General features: G+C 45.2%; 1 protein-coding gene across 13 annotated transcripts in view; it reads left to right on the forward strand.

Annotated features, from left to right (window-relative positions):
- The window catches only part of DOCK9 (dedicator of cytokinesis 9), a 283577-nt gene that overhangs the window by 99937 nt on the left and 162820 nt on the right, over positions 1 to 20820 (forward strand). For 4 of the 13 annotated variants that reach the window (XM_029936498.1, XM_029936503.1, XM_029936500.1 and 1 more), the window contains exon 1: positions 8615 to 8737. The exons of 8 other annotated variants lie outside the window; for them this stretch is intronic. In XM_029936498.1, coding sequence (XP_029792358.1) covers positions 8615 to 8737 — 123 coding nt within the window. Of the gene's footprint in view, positions 1 to 8517; positions 8738 to 20820 lie in introns of those variants that run through there. One more of the 13 variants, XM_029936505.1, reaches the window with a different exon arrangement.

Below are 20820 nucleotides of genomic sequence, written 5' to 3' on the forward strand. Positions count from 1 at the left end.
AAAATTCTTCATTTGAACTTCTGTGAGGCTTGGGTCTGTGGCGAATCAAACCAAGGTGAGGCAATTTCTTCCCTTATTCTATAAGCAAACATTTATGGGTTGCCCTCTGCGTACACACCGCACACCCGCCGCTCTTTCTGCAGTGCTTCAAGCTGACAAGGGGAGATAAAAGGTGCCGGGACACCTCCGTCAGGGTGACACCGCGGGGCTGGCCAGGCCTCCGTTAACTCGGGTTGGGAGTTTCGTTTCGTTCCTTGAAAAAAATCCCAGGCACAGTGTGTTTTTCTTTGCTTTGTAAATTTCCACCTCTAAACCAAATCTTTGACACTGCTGGCTGAATTGTCATTTTTGTGATGAAAATAAGTTGTCAGTTTACAGAAAAACTATTGGTGTGCAGAGTGTAAAACTTCCATATCCAGACTGAGGGCATCCTGACTCTTCTAAATTCATCCAAGAGATGTTTGTTGAGCATCCGCTCTGTTTTAGGACCTGGGAACGGAGCAGTGAACAAAACAGACAAAAATCTGCCCTCACAGAGCTTCTGTGCCTTTTTTTTCTTTAACTGGGAGTAGACAGGCATGGAACAAAGAAGGAAAACAGTACAGAATGCCAGATGGTGAGAGAGGCTGTGGAAGAGTGGAATCAGGGAAAGGGATGTCGTGGGTGGAGGTGGGTCCATCTTTACTGAGAAACTTCTTGAACGTTTGTGGCTGCATGCAGTGCTCCTGCAGACAGCGGGACACATCCGTTATCCACGGGTCTTGGTTAGAATTGTAGTGGCGGACATTCTGATCCCTCTTTTCCAGGTGAGGGACCTGGGGCACCCAGGGTGGTGAAGGCGCTGTACTAATTCGCGCAGCCAGTGCCGGAGAGCCGTCTCTAGAGATGAAGGACTCTCCATCTTCGTGGCCTCCTCTGAAAACAGCCTTCCTCAGAGCCCGGGCTGTGCTGTGCCAGTGCTGTGGGCCTAGCCCGAGCTGTGTGAGAGGGCCACCAGCCTCCCCGGGACATCCTTCCCCTGATAGGACATCCTGGTCCTTGTCTCTGCCGGCCTCTCACCTCTGTCCCTGACCCACTGGGGGAGGGTCCTCCGCATTTAGAAGCATATCTACTGTTTAGTCTTTGTGTTTTTCTCTTGTGTGTAGTGGGGAAACATGATATTGAAATGTTTATCATTTATGGCAGTGGTTGATTTTCCCCCAAAGCTAACAATAAAGGAAGTTGTAATAATGAGTGCATACCTGTAGAGCTGCTCAGAGGTTTTGGTGTAAGTCCTTCATTTTATAGGTAAAGTTTGTGGGACCCAGAGAGGTGAAGTGACTTTTTTCATTTTTTTAAGTTTATTTATTTATTTTGAGAGAGAGTGTATGTGTGTGCATGAGTAGGGAAGAGGCAGAGAGAGAGTGGGGGGGAGAGAGAGAGTCCCAAGCAGGCTCCATGCTATCAGCGCAGAGCCCGATGTGGGGCTGCTTCCCACAAACCGTGAGATCATGACCTCAACTGAAATCAAGAGTCGGTTTCTCAACTGACTGAGCCACCTAGGCACCCCTCCAGTGACGTTCCCAATATCACACAGCTGCTGAGGCTAAAATTCAATGCGAGCTTTTCCTGTATCATTATCTTGCAATACAGCGTATTCCTTTTTTTTCTTCTGAATGTAGAGGTAATAAGTGCTTTTGATGAAAATGTGGAAAGAGTTTAGAGAAAAAATTACTGATCGTCTCACACACCAGAGTTGATCACACATATATTTGTTTTCAGTCTTGTATGTGTGTGTTACCGTGGCATTTTCTCAATGTCATTAAAAGTTCTCAAGAAAACAGTTTGTGTTGGTGACTTGCCCTGTTTTGGGAGTAAACTTCACTGGCCTTGGGTTGTGCATCCGGCGCTTGCTGGCTCGGCCACCGCCACTCCGCAAACGAGCAGACTGCAGGTGTTGACAGTGCTGATTGCCATCAGATGGCTTGTTTATTTAACTGGTGCCTGGTGGTTGAATTGCTGCTGTTATCTGCACTTAAACAGCTTTGAGCCTGCTAGAGCGAAGAGCTTTGTATTCCCAAACTTTGGTGGGCTCTCTAGCTCGTGTCTCTGGGCGTCAGTTGGCTTATTCTGTTAGTGGATGGTCTTCCCTGGGCCCCTCCTCTGAATGCTAAATAAACTCGAGGGGCCTCCTCAGAAAAACCACAAACACACAAAATTTTGAATGTCATTTTAGAAGGTTCATGGACCCCCCAGGTTCAGCCTTGGGTTCCGGGCTAAGAAGCACTAGACTAGATAATGATGCATATTCCATTTCTGTGATCATTTGATTAAATCTCTGATGACCAAACAAAAAGTTGAGGTGAGCATCAGACTTTATATCAGATTTTTTTTAAGTTTATTTGTTTTGAGAGAGAGAGAGAGAGAGTGAGAGCGAGTGCACACATGAGTGTGTGGGAGGGGCAGAAAGGAGAGAGAGAATCTCAGGCAGGCTCAGCAAGGAGTCCTACCTGGGGCTCCATCCCGCAAATGGTTGAGATTATGGCCTGAGCCAAAATCAAAAGTCTGAGGCTGAACCGACTGAGTCACCTGGCGCCCCTATCAGATTTTTAAAAATTTAAAATTTAAAATTTATGTTTCAAAGAGGCCCCAAGGGCCTGCTGCAGGAAACCTGTTCCTCTCCCATCTCTGCCTGCCCCACGTCTACTGCCCTTTTCATCTCTATATGCCTCCGCCACCCTATCACTTTGCTCCCTGCATCTGTGGCTTCCCACCCTGTTCTGTTTTGCTGCTTCTTGTGCCTTCTGTGTCCTGTATTTTTGTTTCTCTCAGAAAGGCAGACCATTTTCCTGACACCTTTTCTTTTCTTTGGCCAGCAGTCTGACCAGGAACAATACACTGGAAAATCTTTAGTCATTTGCTCCTTTTTGCAGTTTTTCTTAATTTGTCGTTACTATTTCACATTTTCCCAGAACAAGAGAAAAGAGATGATTACTTTGGAGCAGAGACTACATGTGTGTGTGTCTCTGTGTATGTAATCTCTCTCTCTATGTATATGCAAATGCATAAACAGTTATTTAATATTTAGATATATATTTAATATATATTTAAATCTACCCCAAATTATGTATATACTTTATTTAAATATACTTTACATATACCTTAAAGGTACATATATATATTAGCCTTTAAAGTTAATTGTTATCTTTTGTTAAAGTTAATTTTTTTTAAGTATCCTTCTGATATGCCAAGAGAATACAAGACTGAGAAGTTTTGTTGGGGTGATTGATATTTATTCCTTGTATGGGTTATTCCTTATATGATTATTAGATACAGCAAAATGCAGTTTTATATTTTATATAATTCATTGCTAAGCAAATTTTTATTTGCACTTCTTAAAGGTTCAGTTGTACTGTTTCCAAGTATACCTTTGTCTGAAAAGTGCACAGCAAGTTTTGCAGGATAACGTTTTCTTAACTGGGAGGAAGGAACATTTTAATTAGTAAATGGTCTGTTGGGTTTCACTTGATTAACGATTAAATGCTTTTGCCTTGATTTAGGCCATTAATAAATGAAAATGCTTGCATATTTTCTACAACTACTAAATTTTACTTTAGAGCTACAGATAACCAGTGGCACAAAACTAACATAAGCATTGAATTCAGCAAACGCGTTTTGAGTGACACATATAAACTTAATAAAAGGTGGACTGTGAAAAGCTCCAGAATTGAGGTAAAGTAAAGCCCAGAGGGTTGCTAGAAGAGGAGCTCATCAGTCCTGGCTAGTGGGATCAAGGTGGCATTGGAACCGGGTCCTGCGGCATGCATAGGGGTCCTGGGTGAGAGGGTGGTAAGCTCTTTGCTTTTCAAAATATGATGGAGCTTTATCTTACACGAGGGGGAAGTCAGAGCTGTAGAGACTAAAGTTAGGCATCTTTATAGTAAAACATTGCCCTTGGAAATTTCCATGGGTTTTCTCTAAAGTTCTCAAAGTTCTGTGGACCCAAGCTGAATTTGAACAAATATTAAAATCTGAGATGTGAAACTCATACACAGAGGCATTCATTCCATCCTTCTTCTGAAGTGTTCCTACTTCTCCACAGGGTTTACTCCATTCTGTTTAAACTGTAAAACTCTATACCTTTGATAATGTTAATAGATGGTTTTGGTTTTGGTTTTGTTTGGTTTTCCTTGTAAGAGTTAAACCAGGTAAGGTGTGAGAGAACTTGAGGTCGCTGGATCTTAGGGGCTCAGCAAGTGTTGGGGGACTTGAATCAGAGGCCCAGATATATCTTGTTCTTTGAAATGCTGCAAAGAAACCCTTGGCCACCTGTTTCCCATCCTTCTAAGATGGCATTTCCTCTTGTGACTGCTCTGACCAGAGGTCACTCTCATGTTCTTAGACATTGGTCTCATGAACCCTTTAGAGAAACCACATCCGACCTGGAGGTTTAGGTTATGGACTTAAATACCGCACCATGTCACTCCCTAGACCAGCAGACTTGTAAAGCATTGGTGGTCCTAAACGAGCAGAACAGAACCAGAGCACTTGACATCCCCCCAGAAGTTATGTAGCAGGGAAGCTGGCAGTAGTACCTCCATTCCTCTAAGTCCTGAGAATTTCCTTCTCTCATAAGTTGGGCCATTCGAAGGTGATAGATTACAAGACCATCTTGTTCTCGGAGTTGCTTTCCTTTATCCAAGATTTAAGTATAATGCTCGGAGATGGTGGTGAGAAAGCAGTGTGAACCTCGCTGCTGTATCTCCTGTGCACACGTTGACAACCTAGTATATTATCAGTCCGTTTTTGTGCCAATGTCTGCACGAGAAGCTTAAAGAGTTTTTTTCTTGCCTTACAGCTTGGTACATTTTCTCCTTTTGGTGATAGGCATAGGGAACTGATGGTGTTTGCCGTTCTGTCCTGGCTACCTGGAAGCTCAGTGCCAACGTAAAGTTCTTTCCTTGATTATAAAAGAAATATCAGTGCATTGCTAATATTTTGAGAAATACGGGAAAACTGTAGGAAGGAGATGCCTGGCTCATGGGATGAGCGCAGGGGTCAAGATGACTGTTAAGGGCAGCGGTCATAATCAAGCAGCAAAGAGTAAAGAACAGTTGATTTTATTATTTTAAAAAATATTTATTTTTGAGAGAGAGCAAGAGAGAGAGAGGGAGAGAGAGAGAGAGAGAGAGAGCGAGAGAGAGCGTGCATCAGTGGGGAAGGGACTGAGAAAGAGGGGGACAGAGGGTCCAATGCAGGCCCTGTGCTGACAGCAGTGAGCCCAATGTGGGGTTTGAACTCATGAACTGGGAGATCATGACCTGTGTGTTAGTCAGATGCTCAACCAACTGAGCCACCCAGGCGCCCCCAAGAGCAGCTGATTAAATTTTTTAAATTAAATAATTTTAATTAAAATTTAATTTATTACATGTATTAATTTTATTTATTAATTTAATTAAATTAATTTTAAATAAAATTTTAATGTTTAGTCGTTAGTTTTGAGAGAGAGAGCACAAGTAGGGGAGGGACAGAGAGAGAGGGAAACACAGAATCTGAAGCAGGCTTCAGGCTCTGAGCTGGCAGCACACAGCCTGACGTGGGGTTGGAAGTCACGAACTGTGAGATCATGACCTGAGCCGAAGTCAGACGCTCACCTGACTGAGCCGCCCAGGCGCCCCAAGAGCAACTGATTTTAAATTGAAGCACTTTGTAATGTATTGTCACAATATGATTGGTGGAATTGTCATTTTAGATCACATAGCCAAAGTCCTGAATTTAAGATAAAGGCTAATTTCTTCAGCTGAGAATAACAACAGTAACAGTGGTTACCATTATTAAATGAAGACCTACTAAGTACCTAGGACGGTGCTATGCCGTTTTTACCTTTTTACCTCTTCACTGAGTTACCTTGATTGGACTAAACCTAGATGTTGCCTTTATCTTCTGTTGCTGATCAGTAGCTTTTCCATATTTTGCTTTTTAACAGTCGGCATAATTGGAATAGGCAGCTGGGGCACAGTGTCTTGGTTCAGAGTGCCTATGCTGGATCTATATTGACGCTATTCACTGTATCACCTTCTGCACCCGTGGAGCCCCTCAGTTTCTGCGTCTGTAAATGGGGATAATCGTGTTACCCACTTGGTTGTTACAACGATTACTTAAATTATCCATGCTGGGCACTGTAGTGTTTACACACTTGTAGTGTTCATACAACAGCTGACCTTTTAAGTTCCTATTCATTACTAAGAATGTCAGAGTATTGTTTTTTGTTTATTCATTTTTGAGAGAGAGAGAGGGAGAGAAGTCAAAGAGTAAGAGAGAGAACACTTGTGCTTGCAAGAGTGGGGAAGGGGCAGGAGAGCTGGGGACAGAGGATCCAAAGCAAGCTCCAGGCTCTGTGCTGACAGCGTAGTTTGATGTGGGGGTTGATATCAGGAACTGTGAGATCATGATCTGAGCTGAAGTCGGACACTCAACCCACTTGAGCCACCCAGGCGCCCAGAATGTCAGAGTATTTTAACTAAATTCACAGGGTAGCATTTCTCTCAAAGTCCTGACCTGCTGGTGAATTAATGAAGCTGGTGAATTGAGGAAGAATTTGGGTTGTTTACAACTTCTCAAGCCATTTCAAAAAGTTGTTCAAGTTGTTGGTTAGGCTGTACCTCACTGAGGCTCAGTGGCTTCAGACTTCCTTGCCTCTTCTGATGTAAAGGACACTTGTAAGTTTTGATTTAACTGCTACTTTAAATCTGTGTGTATGTAACTGAAGCTCTGTGTTTTAGGTTTTTGTTTTTTGTCCTCTTGTAACTTTATGAATTATCATATATCATATTATTTCAGAACCTTGGTTTGGCAGGTGAGTTTATATGTACCCTGAAAGTTCACCCAAGGTTGAGAAATAATTTGCAGTTAAACAAATTATTGTAGGGGAGCCTGGGTGGCTCAGTTGGTTGAGCAGTCAACTCTTGATTTCAGTTTGGGTTGTGATACCAGGGTTGTGAGATTGTGCCCCAAATTGGGCTCTGAGCTGAGTGTGAAGCCTGCTTGGGAGCCCCCCCCCCCGCAATTCTCTCTCCCTCTCCTTCCCTCCCTCTGCCCCTCTCCCCCCACTCACACTCTCTAAAATAAAATATAAAAACAATTATTGTAGAAACCTAATTTTTTTAATGGACTAGTTGAACCCTTGTGACTTATCACACAATTAATGTTCACACTCAGGATTCCTGGTGTTTGAGTGATGCAGACTGGCATGGCCCAGCGGCCCATGGTGGGAAGAAAGAGGACACGCGGGCATAGGGCACCATCTTGGCTCTAGTACTGCCCCTCCGGACCCTTTGGGCCTCAGTTACTTCTCCTGGAAAGCAGGAGCTTTGTGCCTGTATCTTACATCATCATTCATGCACTTCATCGGGGAGCGTACCTTATGGCACCTGCTGTTGCTAAATGACACCAAGTTCATAGTTTACTTATTACTACTACTGCTTCTATTATCTAGTTGCTAAATCCTCCGATTTCAAGAAAATACACAGAGTAACTGGGAGAAGTTTTGCAGCATTCCAAACTGTACAGATTAATATCAATCCTATTTTAATGCTCATTTTCCATGTAATTTTTAAATAAATTCCTTAAGACTTCCACTTTAGTTTTTCCTAAGAGATTTTTTAAATTATTAAAAATGTTATTCCTCTAATAATGTGAAGAAATAGGCTTTGGGAAAACACATTTTGCGTGCTCTCACCATTGAGCCATGCAACTCTCCTGTGCTTTTGTGTAACTGTATTAATTATATTAATCTGTCATTTATGATGTCTCTTCACCTTGCCTTCCCAACTAGCTCTGACTTTTCTTGAAGAGAGAGACACTGCCTTATATTTTTACCGTGATCCTGTCAGTTTCTAATCCTGGGTTCATTACCCACGCACCTGTTGATTTAAAGTAATATTCTGTTTAATAAAAGCATTTACCATGATAGGTAGCATCCCATAGAACCGTTTGATGACCTCGTCTTTCTGGCATAAAATAGTAGATAAATTAAATTTCAGGTGCTGTCTTGCAGAGAGAAACTTTCCTTACACCTACCCCCGTGAGGCGCAGGCTATGGGAACCCCTCACTCTTTGCCTTCCTCTGTTTCGATCATCAGCCAAGCATTTGGTGGTTAGCCTAACATGAAGGAAAGCGTCCAGAAAAGACAGGAATTTTAGAAGCCCCAGACAACTTAGCTGTCTCTTCAACTCCAGGAGCTTCAGATTTGGCCCAACTGTGACTGTGTGCAGTGTTTTAAAGTGTTTCTTTTAAACACTGCACCGTTTTGATTCGCTCCGTGTGGCCCACGCCGCGCGGAACCGACACAAAGGGGCCGGTCTTCATCAGACACGCAGCACACTGTGTGTGGGACAGTCCGGGTTTGTTTTCCTCCGGCCCGGCGTGCGGAGCCTCCCATTCGCCGCGCAGGAGTAGGAGCCCGGGGGCCGGCCCTGGGCGGCGCGCCCTCCCCCCCGCGGCCACTTGGCCACTTGCGCTCCGGGAGTCAGCTTCCTTTCCTTGCTCGGGCCAGTGGCATGCGTGTGCCTCGCACGGCCAGGGGCTCGCAGCTGTCCCGGTCGCAGACTCTCTGATTTGCGTCTCCAGCCGAGAATGCAGGCAGATAAATGCAGGACGGGCAGTCGAAGCGTCAAAAAGGAGCTGGTGATTGAATCCCCCCTGCAGCGCAAGGATGCGGCGGGCGAAGCAGAGGCGGAGAGTCCCGGGCCGGTGCTGGTGAGAGGGCTCGAACCCCCGCGTTTCTGTGGTCTCCTCCACCCGGTGCTTTTCCTGTGGGTGCGCGCCCAGTGCCTTCTGGCACTCTGGTTTTCAAACTTGCTCTGCCTGTCTCTTCGCTAACTCTCCCTCCCTCGCCTGCTTACTCACTTTGGTTCCACTTTTGTTTGGGAGGAAAGATAATGCTGACTTTTTCTGGGTGAATGGGGTCTCCAGGAAGCTGCTCTCTATAGAACAGCTTTGTATTGCTCACAAGTAGTCCCACCTAGCTGCAGGGTTGCCAAGCGTAAACCCAGGGCGGCGCATTGCAACTGCCCTTCCCCAGGGTGGGCGCAGAGTCCTTTGCAAGATGAAATCATGTTTACGTTATGTGTTTATATGATTGTGAAAATTAAGATGACATGGGGGGGTTAAGAAACATAACTGTTTGAAGTTGCATGTGTTCTCAGTCACTCATTTTAATAGGTCAGCCTTGAACATAGTAAGAAATAACCTAAACTTTGAACCAATTGGTAGAAAAGTTTCCCTTGCGTTCTTATTGTTAGCTCAACTCCCAGCAGTTGGGATAAATTCAAAGCGCTCTGGGTAGACTGTAAGGGAGGAATGTGAAATATGGTTGTGTTGTTACCATCAGTGAGTAGGTTGTGCTTCCCTCCTGGAATTTCTTTAGGACAATAAAGGCACATAATTTTTTAAGCAAACTGCAAAAAACCGCCAGCATGCTCTGCAGAGGGGACAATCGAGCCTTTCAAACGATCTGTTCAAGGGATTGTTAAACTAGTGCTTAGTGATTTTATACAGTGATTATTTTTGAACGGAGGTTCGATGGCTGTCATCATAAAGTGTTTAGTTAATTAACTTAATTTTCAATTAGTGTCTTTAATCTGAATTTAACCTTCCCTATAATGGGTTGGATTTGAATTAAATTGTTTTCCTGCGTAACATGTGAGGCTGCCTTTTATTGTTGGGCTTTGAAAATTACACTGCGAACTATGAACTGAGAAAGTCAGTAGATGTGATGAGCTTTTTCACTGCAGATTTTCATCCGAGTGATTTAGTTTTCTTCCCCCTGGTATATTGTTTAGAGATGTTATTTATTATCTTGGATTTCTTTCTGCCAGCACATAGTTCATTTATCTATTGAGCAGCTTGAGCCCCTTCCATGATAGATACATTTAACTGGTTAAAGCTCCGAGCCGATGTAGCTTATGATTTCTTGGAGGAAGTTGTGTGGTTTGGGTTCCCTTGTGAATATTCTTAAAAGTCTTTTGTCAGTGTTTCTCCAGATGTGTAGAAATATTTACCCAGAGGCATAAATACACTATAGAAAGATGCTGTGTGATTTTTTTTTTTTAATCACACAAGTGACTTTTAAAGTATTTCCTTCCCAGGGCACCTGTCTGGCTCAGTGGAAAGAGCATGTGGGTATTTTTTTTTTAATTTTAAAAATGTTTATTTATTTTTGAGAAGGGGAGGGAGGGGCAGAGAGAGAAGGAGACACAGAATCTGAAGCAGGCTCTAGGCTCTGAGCTGTCAGCACAGAGCCTGACATGGGGCTTGGACTCTTTAACCTCAAGATCATGACCTGAGCCAAAGTTGGGCGCTTAACCTACTGAGCCACCCAGGTGCCCCGAGCATGTGGCTCTCGATCTTGGGGGTCCTGAGTTCGAGCCCTGCATTGGGCATGAAGGTTACTTAAAAAATAAAAAACTTCTGTTTCTAGTTCTCAAAAAATCTGAGACTCATGCCCCAGTTACTTGTTTAGGTCAATGTCACCCCAGGCAGTTACACTGGGAGTTCTTTTTCCACTGTGGAGCGGGTGCTGGCTACAGCTGCTCCTGGCGGGCCCAGAAGCTGCGGGCTGCATGTGGAGCTCGGCCGTGTGCACTTGCAGGGATGTGTGGGAGAGGTGAAAGCAAAGTGATACAAGGAACTTTTTATCTGATAGTGTTTCTCTTCCTCCGCTGGGGTAAGCGAGCTAAAAAGAGGGAACACTGGATAGAATAAGAGAGGCAAGGATATTTAAACCTTTGCCTGGGGCAGATCTTCTTACTTGTGCTTATCACCGCTCACAGCAAATGAAAATTCAATAAACTGCTAGGAATACAGCTTATTTTCAAGATGATTTTTGATAGCCAGCACAGTCCTGAGATCTAGCTGTTGTAGTGCTGTTCCTTATTATGTTAGTGGCCCGGGGACTTGGTGAGAATACACTTGTAGCATTTAAATGTCAGTAACTTACTTGGTTCGGTAGGTAGCATTTTGAAATCAACTTTTGCCGATTTTGGTTATGTACACTATCAGTCCTTGGGGGGAAATGTTACATAATTTAGAAGGCACAAAAGTAATTAATGCATATAATAAGACATCTAGGGTAGAAATAGGGAAAAACAAAGTGCCTTTACCTTTACTCCAAAAGTTCCCCCAATTAGTTATTTGGTGTATGCACTTTCTTTTTTGTTTTGTCAATTTTTTTAGTAATCTCTACAGTCTGTTAGTAATCTCTACACTCAACATGGGGCTTGAGATCTAGCATCAATCACATGCTCTCCTGACTGAGCCAGCCAGGTGCCCCTGGTGTATATACTTTCGGATTTCTTCTGTGCATATAAAAAATGTAACTTATTGTGGTATGCGTGTTTGGAAAATGTGGTATACTATAGATTTCTGCATTAATATTCTCCCAGAACATATAAATAACACATTTGTCACCATCTGTAGATTTATATCACTATTAATGGCTGTATGGTACTCAGTTCTATAGCAGTATCATAACTTGATGGTTGTTTCCAATTCTTTGCAATTAGTACAATGTACCATCATTGAAAAATGACTTTGCCGGCTGTGGATAACTATTAGTGCATTTACTAGTAACTATAAATATGTCTTGAAGCACTTATGCAAGTTGCTGTTTGTTCTAGAAAATTTCTATCAGAAGTTTCCTCGTGCTCCTTTGGCAATCATGTTTCTTTCTCCTCTGTGAGCGCAGCGGTTGAGGTCTCCTTTAGCCGCTTGTTCAGTGCGAGGTAAAGCCAGTGCTTCTTTGAGAAGTATGTGTTTGGACATACGAAGTTTCAGAGGCTGCAAGGTCCAACTTCCAGACACCGTCGTAAGTGGGCCTTGTCCCCTCATTTGGACAGTAAGCGGGGGAGGCAGGGCTCGGTGAAACCCGCCCACTCCTGTGCAGGCTCACTGCCAGCCCCATTGAAACCTGACTTCGTGGGCTGTGAATGACTAACGGGGGAACAATCAGAATGCTCTTGACGTCTGTAGGTCGGTGACCCTGCTTACGTTTGAATACCTATCTTTGCCCCCCCCCCCCAAATTCCTGGAACTAATTTCTTCTAATTGTTACTGCTTAGCAATTTAGAGGAACAGGATGTGGCATCAGAGTCAGAAGTGGCCGGGGCATGTCGTTTGTGGTGCCCTTTCTCCAGGTTACTTTCGAGAGGCATCCGAGGTCTGCGACACAGGTCTTATCTGGGGATTTGGGGCTGTTGAAAGATGTGAAGATAAAGAAGAGTGAATTTTCATGTGTTACCTGCACTCATTAGGTATACTTTGAAACGTTTCTTTTTTAGAGACACTTTTTCTCTTTGTTATCTTTTCTGGGCTCTTCAAGTGTTCAGAACTGAGCCTAACTTCTCACTTTTGGTATTCGAATGAACACAGGATTGCTAAGTGACTGCACGAGAAGCAGAGAGGGCCGGAAGGAGGCTGGGCCTCTGGCTCCATGAGTAGGTATATTGCCTGGGAAAATCTCTCTTCCTTAAGTTCTCTTTACTAGAAATAGCCAAAGGAGGGAGCGAAGACACAGACCCTGAAGTTTAAGGTTATGGGCCATGATCCTCTCGTTGTATAGATCCTAGGAAACTTCAGATGGCTGTAACTGAGTTCACTAACTTACCCTTATAAAGCCCTTTGGCCCTGTAGACATCTTTAGAAATAGTTAATGATGTTAATTACATTGGTGATACTTCATAAGGAGTTTTTTTTTTGTGCTTAAAATATTGAGTGGTGAAGGAAAGAAGTTCCCGTACACTGTCTGTAGTGAGGTATTCCCAGGTGACGAAACCAGGAACGTCCACTTACTCAGAGCCGTGAGCCTTCACAAGGCTTCTTGGTTTTCCCCTTGATTTGTTTATTCATTTTTTTCATTCAAGCCACATTTACAAGCCCTGAGATGTGCCGGACTTACACTCACCAACACCCTTCCTCTCGCCAAGCAGCAAGGGCTGGCTAGCGACGGGGGTAGGCGCAGCGAGTGCTAATCTGACCTATCCTTTTCCACTTAGGCAGCGGACACTAAAATCACCATCAGCTCCAGGAAGTACACATCCTCGGATTTTTAGCATCCCCAGCAGGCCTAGCCCCACTGTACAGAAGGCATAGGGACCCCTGACCGTTCAGGTGAACAGTTTGCATGAATGAGGTCCGCGAAGCTGCACACGTATTTTGTGGTGCCATCGGTGGAAGGGATCTTTGGGGAGTGCACGCTTGGACAGGGCCGGCGTGGATGGGCTGACCCTGCAGGCATGCCCATTCCGGCACAGCCACTCTTACTTTCTGAGATTCTTGCTTATCTAGAACATGACACCCCACCCTGCTTCTTTCTCATATCGTCAGTCATCAACATGGAGGCAGATCGCCGGTTTTTAGGACGAGGTAATGCCAATTGCTTTCTTTTGCTTTTTGGAGTAATGACACAAATATGTATATAATGCCCTGCTCTGCGCCAGGTACGGTTTTAAGCCTGTTAAACAGATGATTTCAATTCTCCCAATTTTAGGTGGCAAGTACTATTACTGTGTCTTTGGGGGTTTTTGTTCTTTTGTTATTTTTGGTTGTTTTGTTTTCTTTTCTTTCTACAAATGAGGACACTGAACACAAGACACAGAGGGTAGGTAACTTGGTAAAAGTTACGTCTTTACTAAGTAGCAGAGCTAGGGATTTTTGGCTTTCAGAATCCACACCTGGACACTTAAATACAATTCATTAACAAAAATGAATATATTTATTTAGGCTTAGCACCGGTATAAAGATGAAGAAGAAAGGTTCAAAAACTCCTTGCCTTTAAAACATTTAAAAATCTTTAGAGAAATGCAAACGTACAAGTGACAGAATGACAGCGGTTGAGTAGCGCAGACGAAGAGAAGGACAGCCACGCCCAAAGGAACCAGAAACCCAAACAAAATAGGATTCATTGGTATTGGGAGCCCCTCTTATTTTGGGTGCCACATGTTATCACCTTCCCAGAAAGTTATATAGGAGTATCGATTAGTGGAATACCTAAGGGTCTGGAGACATCTTACTTTCTTCCCGAGATTTCTTTTTTATTAATTTTCAGCACGATTCTATGTAAGCCTGAAATGCTTATTCCCGGACCAGTAAAATGGGCACTGTGGTGCCCATAGTGTTTAGAAGAGGCTGCTCTTTGCCCTGTGTGCTCTCTGACAGGTAATGGCTAAATACAAGGCAGCCAGACTAGGTCACAGGTGGCAGATGGCATGGGTGGCCTCCCAAAGCCCTCAGGAGGCCAGAGACATATTTTCCCTGCTGATCCTCACGCTTCCCTCCCCGTCCCCTACCCCAGTCCCGGCTTCTGTAGGTTTCTCCTCTGTAGAATGAGAAGCACGTAGCAGATAATCTCATAGTTCTTTTCTGGGGCTAAACCTCCAGGGTTCTGGGTTATTAGCTGTGATCTCAGAATAACCCGTGATGGAGTCAGGTCAAGACCCTGGAGTTCTAGTTTCAGATTCTGTGTCTAGTTTATTCAAAACCAGTTGGACTGTGAGTTTTAGGAGCTGCAAAACAGGATATTCGACTGGTACCCAATGTAATGAGTGAGGCAAGTGAACTGGAAAGAAAGAAAAGTGGCCGCGGAATTTGGAGCTGTTAGCAGGAGAACTACGCAGGAGATTCACGAAGGCCTGACGGGCCTACAGATGACATATCACCGTGAGAGTAATTTTAGAACCAAGAGAGCTTGGAAATTATAGTTGTGAAAGATCTCTGTAACGTGGTATAGCTAGTCCCAAGTGTCTCTGAGAGCAGCATTTTGAGGCTTTAGAAGTTTTTAGTGCTTACTTTCCAGATGAGTATGTGCCACTTACCAGTGGATCTCTGAGAGTTTTGCCAGGTTCCCTGGGAGGAGCCGGGCCCCAGTTCTGTCTTGGGATCTCCTTGCTATGGAGAAGTGTCCCTACTAAGGGAGAAGCAGGAGTGACTGGTGAAAGAGCCCTGAGCTCAGTCATGAGACCTGGGTCCTGTGTTGTTTAAACCTACTTGACATTTCTAAGCCAAGATTGCGTTTCTATCAGATGGAGATAGCAGTAGCGACTGGCCTCCAGACAGCTCATCTCCAAAGGTCATCGAGCCTGCCCCGGTCAGCTTACCATGTTCGGTCTTCCCTCGCCGGGCTCCAGCATGCTGCCAGACTGCTCTTTCCAAAACACAGATAAACTCCTTCTCTGACTTTCCTTTGCAGAGAAGGCAGAGCAGGGCTTATCTGATCCTTGGAGGCCCGCCCCGAACTTGCTTGCTGGACTGCTCTTCTGCACCTTCCAGAATGCATCCTGATGGGGCTCTGTGTTCTTTCATCGAGGGCACTTTTATACGTGGCACGCTTTACTGCCAGACCGTTCCTGTGCGCTCTTCGAGGCCCGACTCCCAGCCAGCTCCTCCAGGAAGCCTTTCGAAACCATCTCCACACATTCTCCCACCGGCCGCGTGCTCCTGGGCCCTTCATGGCCTTGTTTTTCTGCAGGTGTAGTAATTATTTTACAGCTTTGCTGTCCTGTGGCTCAGGCTTGTACTTCAGCCTCCCGCACTAATGGGAGGGGGGCCAACGAAAGGTTTTGCTTTCTTTGTATTCCATCTCTGACATAATATCAATACCCACCCACCCCCACCCCATTTGCATTTCTTTTGTGACAGGGTCCTGGTCATTCTTTGGGGATGGTTTAGTGAAGACCAGGTTGTAGGAAGGGCCCTCCGGGAGGCTGGATCTGAGGATTCTAATTCAGTCTCCCAGCCCCCCACCCCCCCTTCAAAGGTTTAGCCCCCAATATCCAAATGAGTTGAATTTCTACAAGTTAAAAGTGATGCATCTAGAGGAACATGTTTGACTAAATGCGATGTGGGTATTATGCCCTGAAACACTCCTGTGTTTCTGTTATTTTTAATCTCAACTATTACTAATATTTTCTATGCGTACTGACTTGAGGACAGAAGGGCAGATTTAGGTGATTTCTCTCTTGCTCTTAGCCGGCACCCTTTTCTGTGATGACTACTACTTCTTTCTATCAGCCGTTCCTGAAACTGAAACATTACCTTTGATGGTTGTAGTCATCTGGGGAAAAAAATCATCATGTGACCTTATTACCAGCATCCAGTAAATTGACTTTATGTGGAAAGGTAGCAGAGACCCCGTAAGATGTAGGGCAAGGAAGACACCTCTTCTTGGGGGGAGAAACGTAAGAGAGGTGGGGGCTGTTAGCAACCCTGAACAATGCAAGTTGCCGCCTTTATTAGCCAGGACTAGGCCTGACTGTCTCTCGGGTGGTGTGCTGGTTTTTCCAAAATTTGTCTTGTCCCTCCAGGTAACAGTTTCAGAAAGTGGTTTGTCCTTCGTTTTGCCTTGAAGTTTTAAAAATAACCTGTATCTTATGGGGCACCTGGGTGGCTCAGTTGGTTAGACGTCCGACTTTGGCTCTGGTCATGATCTTACGGCTTGTGGGTTCGAACCCCACATTGGGCTCTGTGCTGACAGCTTAGAGCCTGGAGTTTGCTTCAGATTCTGTGTCTTCATCTCTCCCTGCTCCTTCCCTGCTCCCATTCTGTCTCTGTCTCTCAAAAATAAACATTAAAAATTTTTTAAAAACATTACCTGTATATTAAAGTTTCCTGGAGTCTGTCATAGTACTGTTTAATAGAAATACAGTTATGAGCTACATATGTAATTAAAAATTTTTTTGGTAGCCAAATTAAATAAAAAGGAAATAGGTGTAGTTAATAATGTAGTTATAACCCATTATTGTGGAAATATTGTTAGCATTTGATCCTTATAGAAATATCAAGGCATTGTACTTTTATTCCTTCTGAAACATTGAAATTTTATGCCTATAGCATTTCTGACTTCAGAATGGCCACATGTGGCTAGTGACTACTGTATTGAACAGTGTAGGTATGTGGACTTATATATTCCATAGCTTACACCCCTCAAACCAGAAAGTTGTCATTTGAGGGTGGGTGAGTCATTGGGTAGGTGCCACATTTATGACTCTGTAGAGGAAAAATGCACGATGTAAGTGTAAAGTTGGGCTTTCCATATAAAGATAATCCTTCAACCATTTATTGGTAAAGTATATTAAATACCACCTGGTGACATTAATGTATGTCCCAGCACTCAAACCTGGTTCTTCAGGAAGATTAAGTATTTTGCAGTGTGATTTTTAGTATTCTTGAGACTGCAAACAAGTCTCTTTCCTGTAAAGGACTCATTCTCTGCTTTGTGTCTCTCCCTTGGCGAGATCATGGAGCCTGGGCATTTCGAGGTGACTTAGGTGTCGCAGATGGGCAAAAAGCCGCCAGCGTGTGCCTCCCTGGAGGTGCGGTGGCTGCGGCATCCCCGGGGCGGAGCGTGCTGTGCAGCGCTCCGACGAAGGGAAGTGGAGACACTGGGGAGGCATTTCCTGTTCTAAACTCTGACATTCCATCATGCTTATTGCAGGTGGGTCACGGGAAGGGTCCTGGGCTTGGGGCCAGGAGATCCGAGGGTCACCATCTGTGTGTCCTTCACTAGTTTATGTAACCCCGCTGAGCTTCAGTTTCCTCATCTGTGAAATGGCGATGATACATATGATTTGGGAGGAGGTTTTGTGAGATAAAGACACGCATATGTTGCAGGCACTGAAATCCTCTTGTGTGAGAATGACACAACTTTGTAAGATTCCCTGTGACCACCATTTGGTTCCTGCTCTGAACAGGCACTGTATATTGAAATCCTTTAGCAGCCCTGTGATGATGGTAGAGAGCTTGTTACTTTTCCCATTTTCCATTGGAGATACGGAGATTGAGTAACCTGCCCCACGGCCACAGAGCTAGTAAGCTGTGGGGTAGGATTTCTTGAAAATACTTTTTTTGTTTGATGTTTATTTATTTTGAGAGAGAAAGAGAATGAGAGAGAGAGAGAATGAGAGAATCCCAAGGAGGCCCCGGTCTGTCAGCCCAGAGCCCAACATGGGGCTTGGTCTTACGAACAGTTAGATCATGACCTGAGCTGAAATCATGAGTCAGACACTTAACCCACTGAGCCACCCAGGCGCCCTGAAAATACTTTTTAATATGAAATTCTCAAACATACTAGTTCTGGTTCCGGAGGTTTGGGATAAATTTGCATTTTACATGAGTTCCAGAAATTACCCAAGCTGCTGGTCTGGGACTGCTAGAATGAACGCCTCGTACCGCCTCCACCAGTGGATTTTAATCATAACTCCCCACACCTGCCTTTAGCTGGTCTCCAAACAGCCTTTCTGGTGATGAGGTCCACAGAAACCTGCGAACCAAGTACGGGTTACGAATGTTCCCTCTCCTGCACCCCGTATCCTCAAATAAGTAGCTTAAAGTTGTTTTGAAACCTGACTGTGTGGGGGGCCTTTAGAGCCTTTTAGCTTACTTACTTGACCTGTTCGTTTCAGAGTTCCAAAAACAGCTTTTATTGACACAGCAAGTATTAAGAATTTTAAGCAAAATGCTAGAAAGGAGAAAAATTATTGGCTGGAAAAGATGCTGTAGTTCAGGTTTCAGATAGGATTATTTATACAATTACCATGGTTCCTCTTTTTCTTTTCTGCTCTTTGTTACTGCTTTTAACTTGTGCAGAAATGGCGGGCAGAACTGGTGGGATGGATGTGTGTGCGGGAGACCCATGGTCAGCTACCCCCCACACTGTGGGTCTCTTTCCCTCTGCTCTCTTCTCTGCCTCTCCTGGCCTGTGCCCTGCGTCAGGGTAGAAGGCCCTAGGTACTGTCTGCGCAAGGTCGAGACCCCAGTGGCACTCAGCTCTCCTCCTGGGCGCATGGCGAGCACCAGGCATGGAGGCGTCCCGCCAGCCTGTCTGGCCCGACCTTCATCAGCATTCTCCGCACGCCCCCACTGAGCACAGCTGACCCAGTGCAAGCGGCTCCGCGGGTCTTCATTAATTGCTATTATCTTTATTACCTCCATTTGCATCATTATGTTTCTCTTACCCCATTTTCTAGATGTTACTGATTTGACAGTTTTCGCAGTCTTTTAATTCTGTTTATTTTAGTAATAGGATAATAATTTCTGGAAAACCACAGTTATTTATAAACCTGACAAATACAGTGTGCGTCCCTCACACTGATGTTGAGTGTCCAAGTTTTGCTAATGCTGACAGGCCTAATTAAATGAAATCTTCATTCAGTGACAGTGTCTCTCATTTGAGTGCACCTTTTTTAGTGCCGTGTAAAAAGGGAACTCAGCACCTTATCAGTGTTTATAATATAAAAAACCTGTATTCACACGTGTGTCATTCTTGCTGGAAGTCTGTTCTGAGGATGACACCACACTTCAGCGTGACAAATATATTTAGACGTCTGCGACTTTGGTGTCCGTGATGCATTCTTCTAAACATTTGCCAGTTAATTAACTGTGTGGGATGCTCAGGTTCGAGCTGGCTTCTCAGTCTGGGCTTAGATAAGGTCCTCTTTCTCTTCCAGTTTTTAATGTCATGTGCTCGTGCATATGTCAGAAGCAAAAAGTCAGAAGTCGAGGTCGAGGGGAAGAGCGTGGACCAGGGGTCAGGAGACTTGGAATCGGGGCCAGCCTCGCCAGCAACTCCCCCTGGGCCCCAGGACGTCACGGGACCCCCACACTTCTGTGTCTCCCTACCAGTGAGGCGAGAGGGCTAGACTGGATATTCTCAGGTGCTGATGTTGGCGCACTGAGGTTCTAATATTACCGAACCTCCTGCTCCCTTGACACAGGCCGGGGCTTCTCAACCGCTGCCGAGTCCACCGTTGTGCGCACACACTGAGGAGCAATCTGGAGAACGCGGATTACTGAAGGGGAGTGTGATCGTGTTTGGGTTGTCATGATCTCCTCCAAGTTTGAATGTCCTGGGTTGAGGGAAGGAAGAGCGTGTCTGTGACAACGCCTTGGGAGGTTGCTTTCCAGGGCCGGAGGAGGGTGCCGGACCTAGTTCTGTGCCGGCTCAGCCCCCTCCTTGTGCGCCAGTTTCCTGCCTCAGCGCTTCTTTCTCTGTGTGGCCCGTCTGCCACTGTGGCCTCCTCTTCCAGGGCAGGCTGGGGTCCAGCGGTGGCCCAGAGACACATGGGCACCCCAGGCGAGCCTATCACTGGTTCTGCCGCAAGCTGCCGCAGTACAAATGGTGTACTGTTTTAGGCGCGAGACTGAGGGCCGCCTGGGGCAGAGGTGGGGCGGGGACCCTGCAGGGCCCTACCGCCAGACTCTGGTGTCGCCTGCCTATCAGAGGAGCCGGGCTTCCACAGGTACGCTTCTCCGGCTTCTCCGGACGTCCATCGCAGAGTCCCAGTGCTCACCTCCGGGGACCTGATTCAGTGCTCCGGACAGCCACACGGAGCACCCTTTCAGAAAGGAGTTCGCACAGATGCAGGGTTCCCAGTGAGGCGGTAGCCCCCTGGGGACTGGGGCCCCAGCCCTCAACCTACCACCCTGGCCCCTTTGCACAGCTCTGCCCCAGGTATCCTGAATGGCTTGCTGCTTCTGGAAGTCACTGTGCTCAGAGGAGGACTTATCCTGAAGGATAAGGAAGCTTCAGTTTAATATCCCTTCCAAGGCCCTGGGAGGGCCTCCTATATGTTCATAATTTGAATTTTTTTTAACTCCTTCCTCCAAATATACAAATTTCAGGCCCCACAAATGTGGTTCCATTCGGGAGCATTGGTGTCTCCATTTTCTCTGCAAGGAATCCCCAATCCACCCTGAATCCTGGCTTCCTCGTTCCTCTCCTAGACTTGGCTCTAATAACCTCCTTTAAGGAGCACCCCACATTGTCAGGTTCCTTCACTCAACCAACA

This window comes from Suricata suricatta, chromosome 4, assembly GCF_006229205.1.
Source record: "Suricata suricatta isolate VVHF042 chromosome 4, meerkat_22Aug2017_6uvM2_HiC, whole genome shotgun sequence".
In the NCBI taxonomy this organism is placed as follows: domain Eukaryota; kingdom Metazoa; phylum Chordata; class Mammalia; order Carnivora; family Herpestidae; genus Suricata; species Suricata suricatta.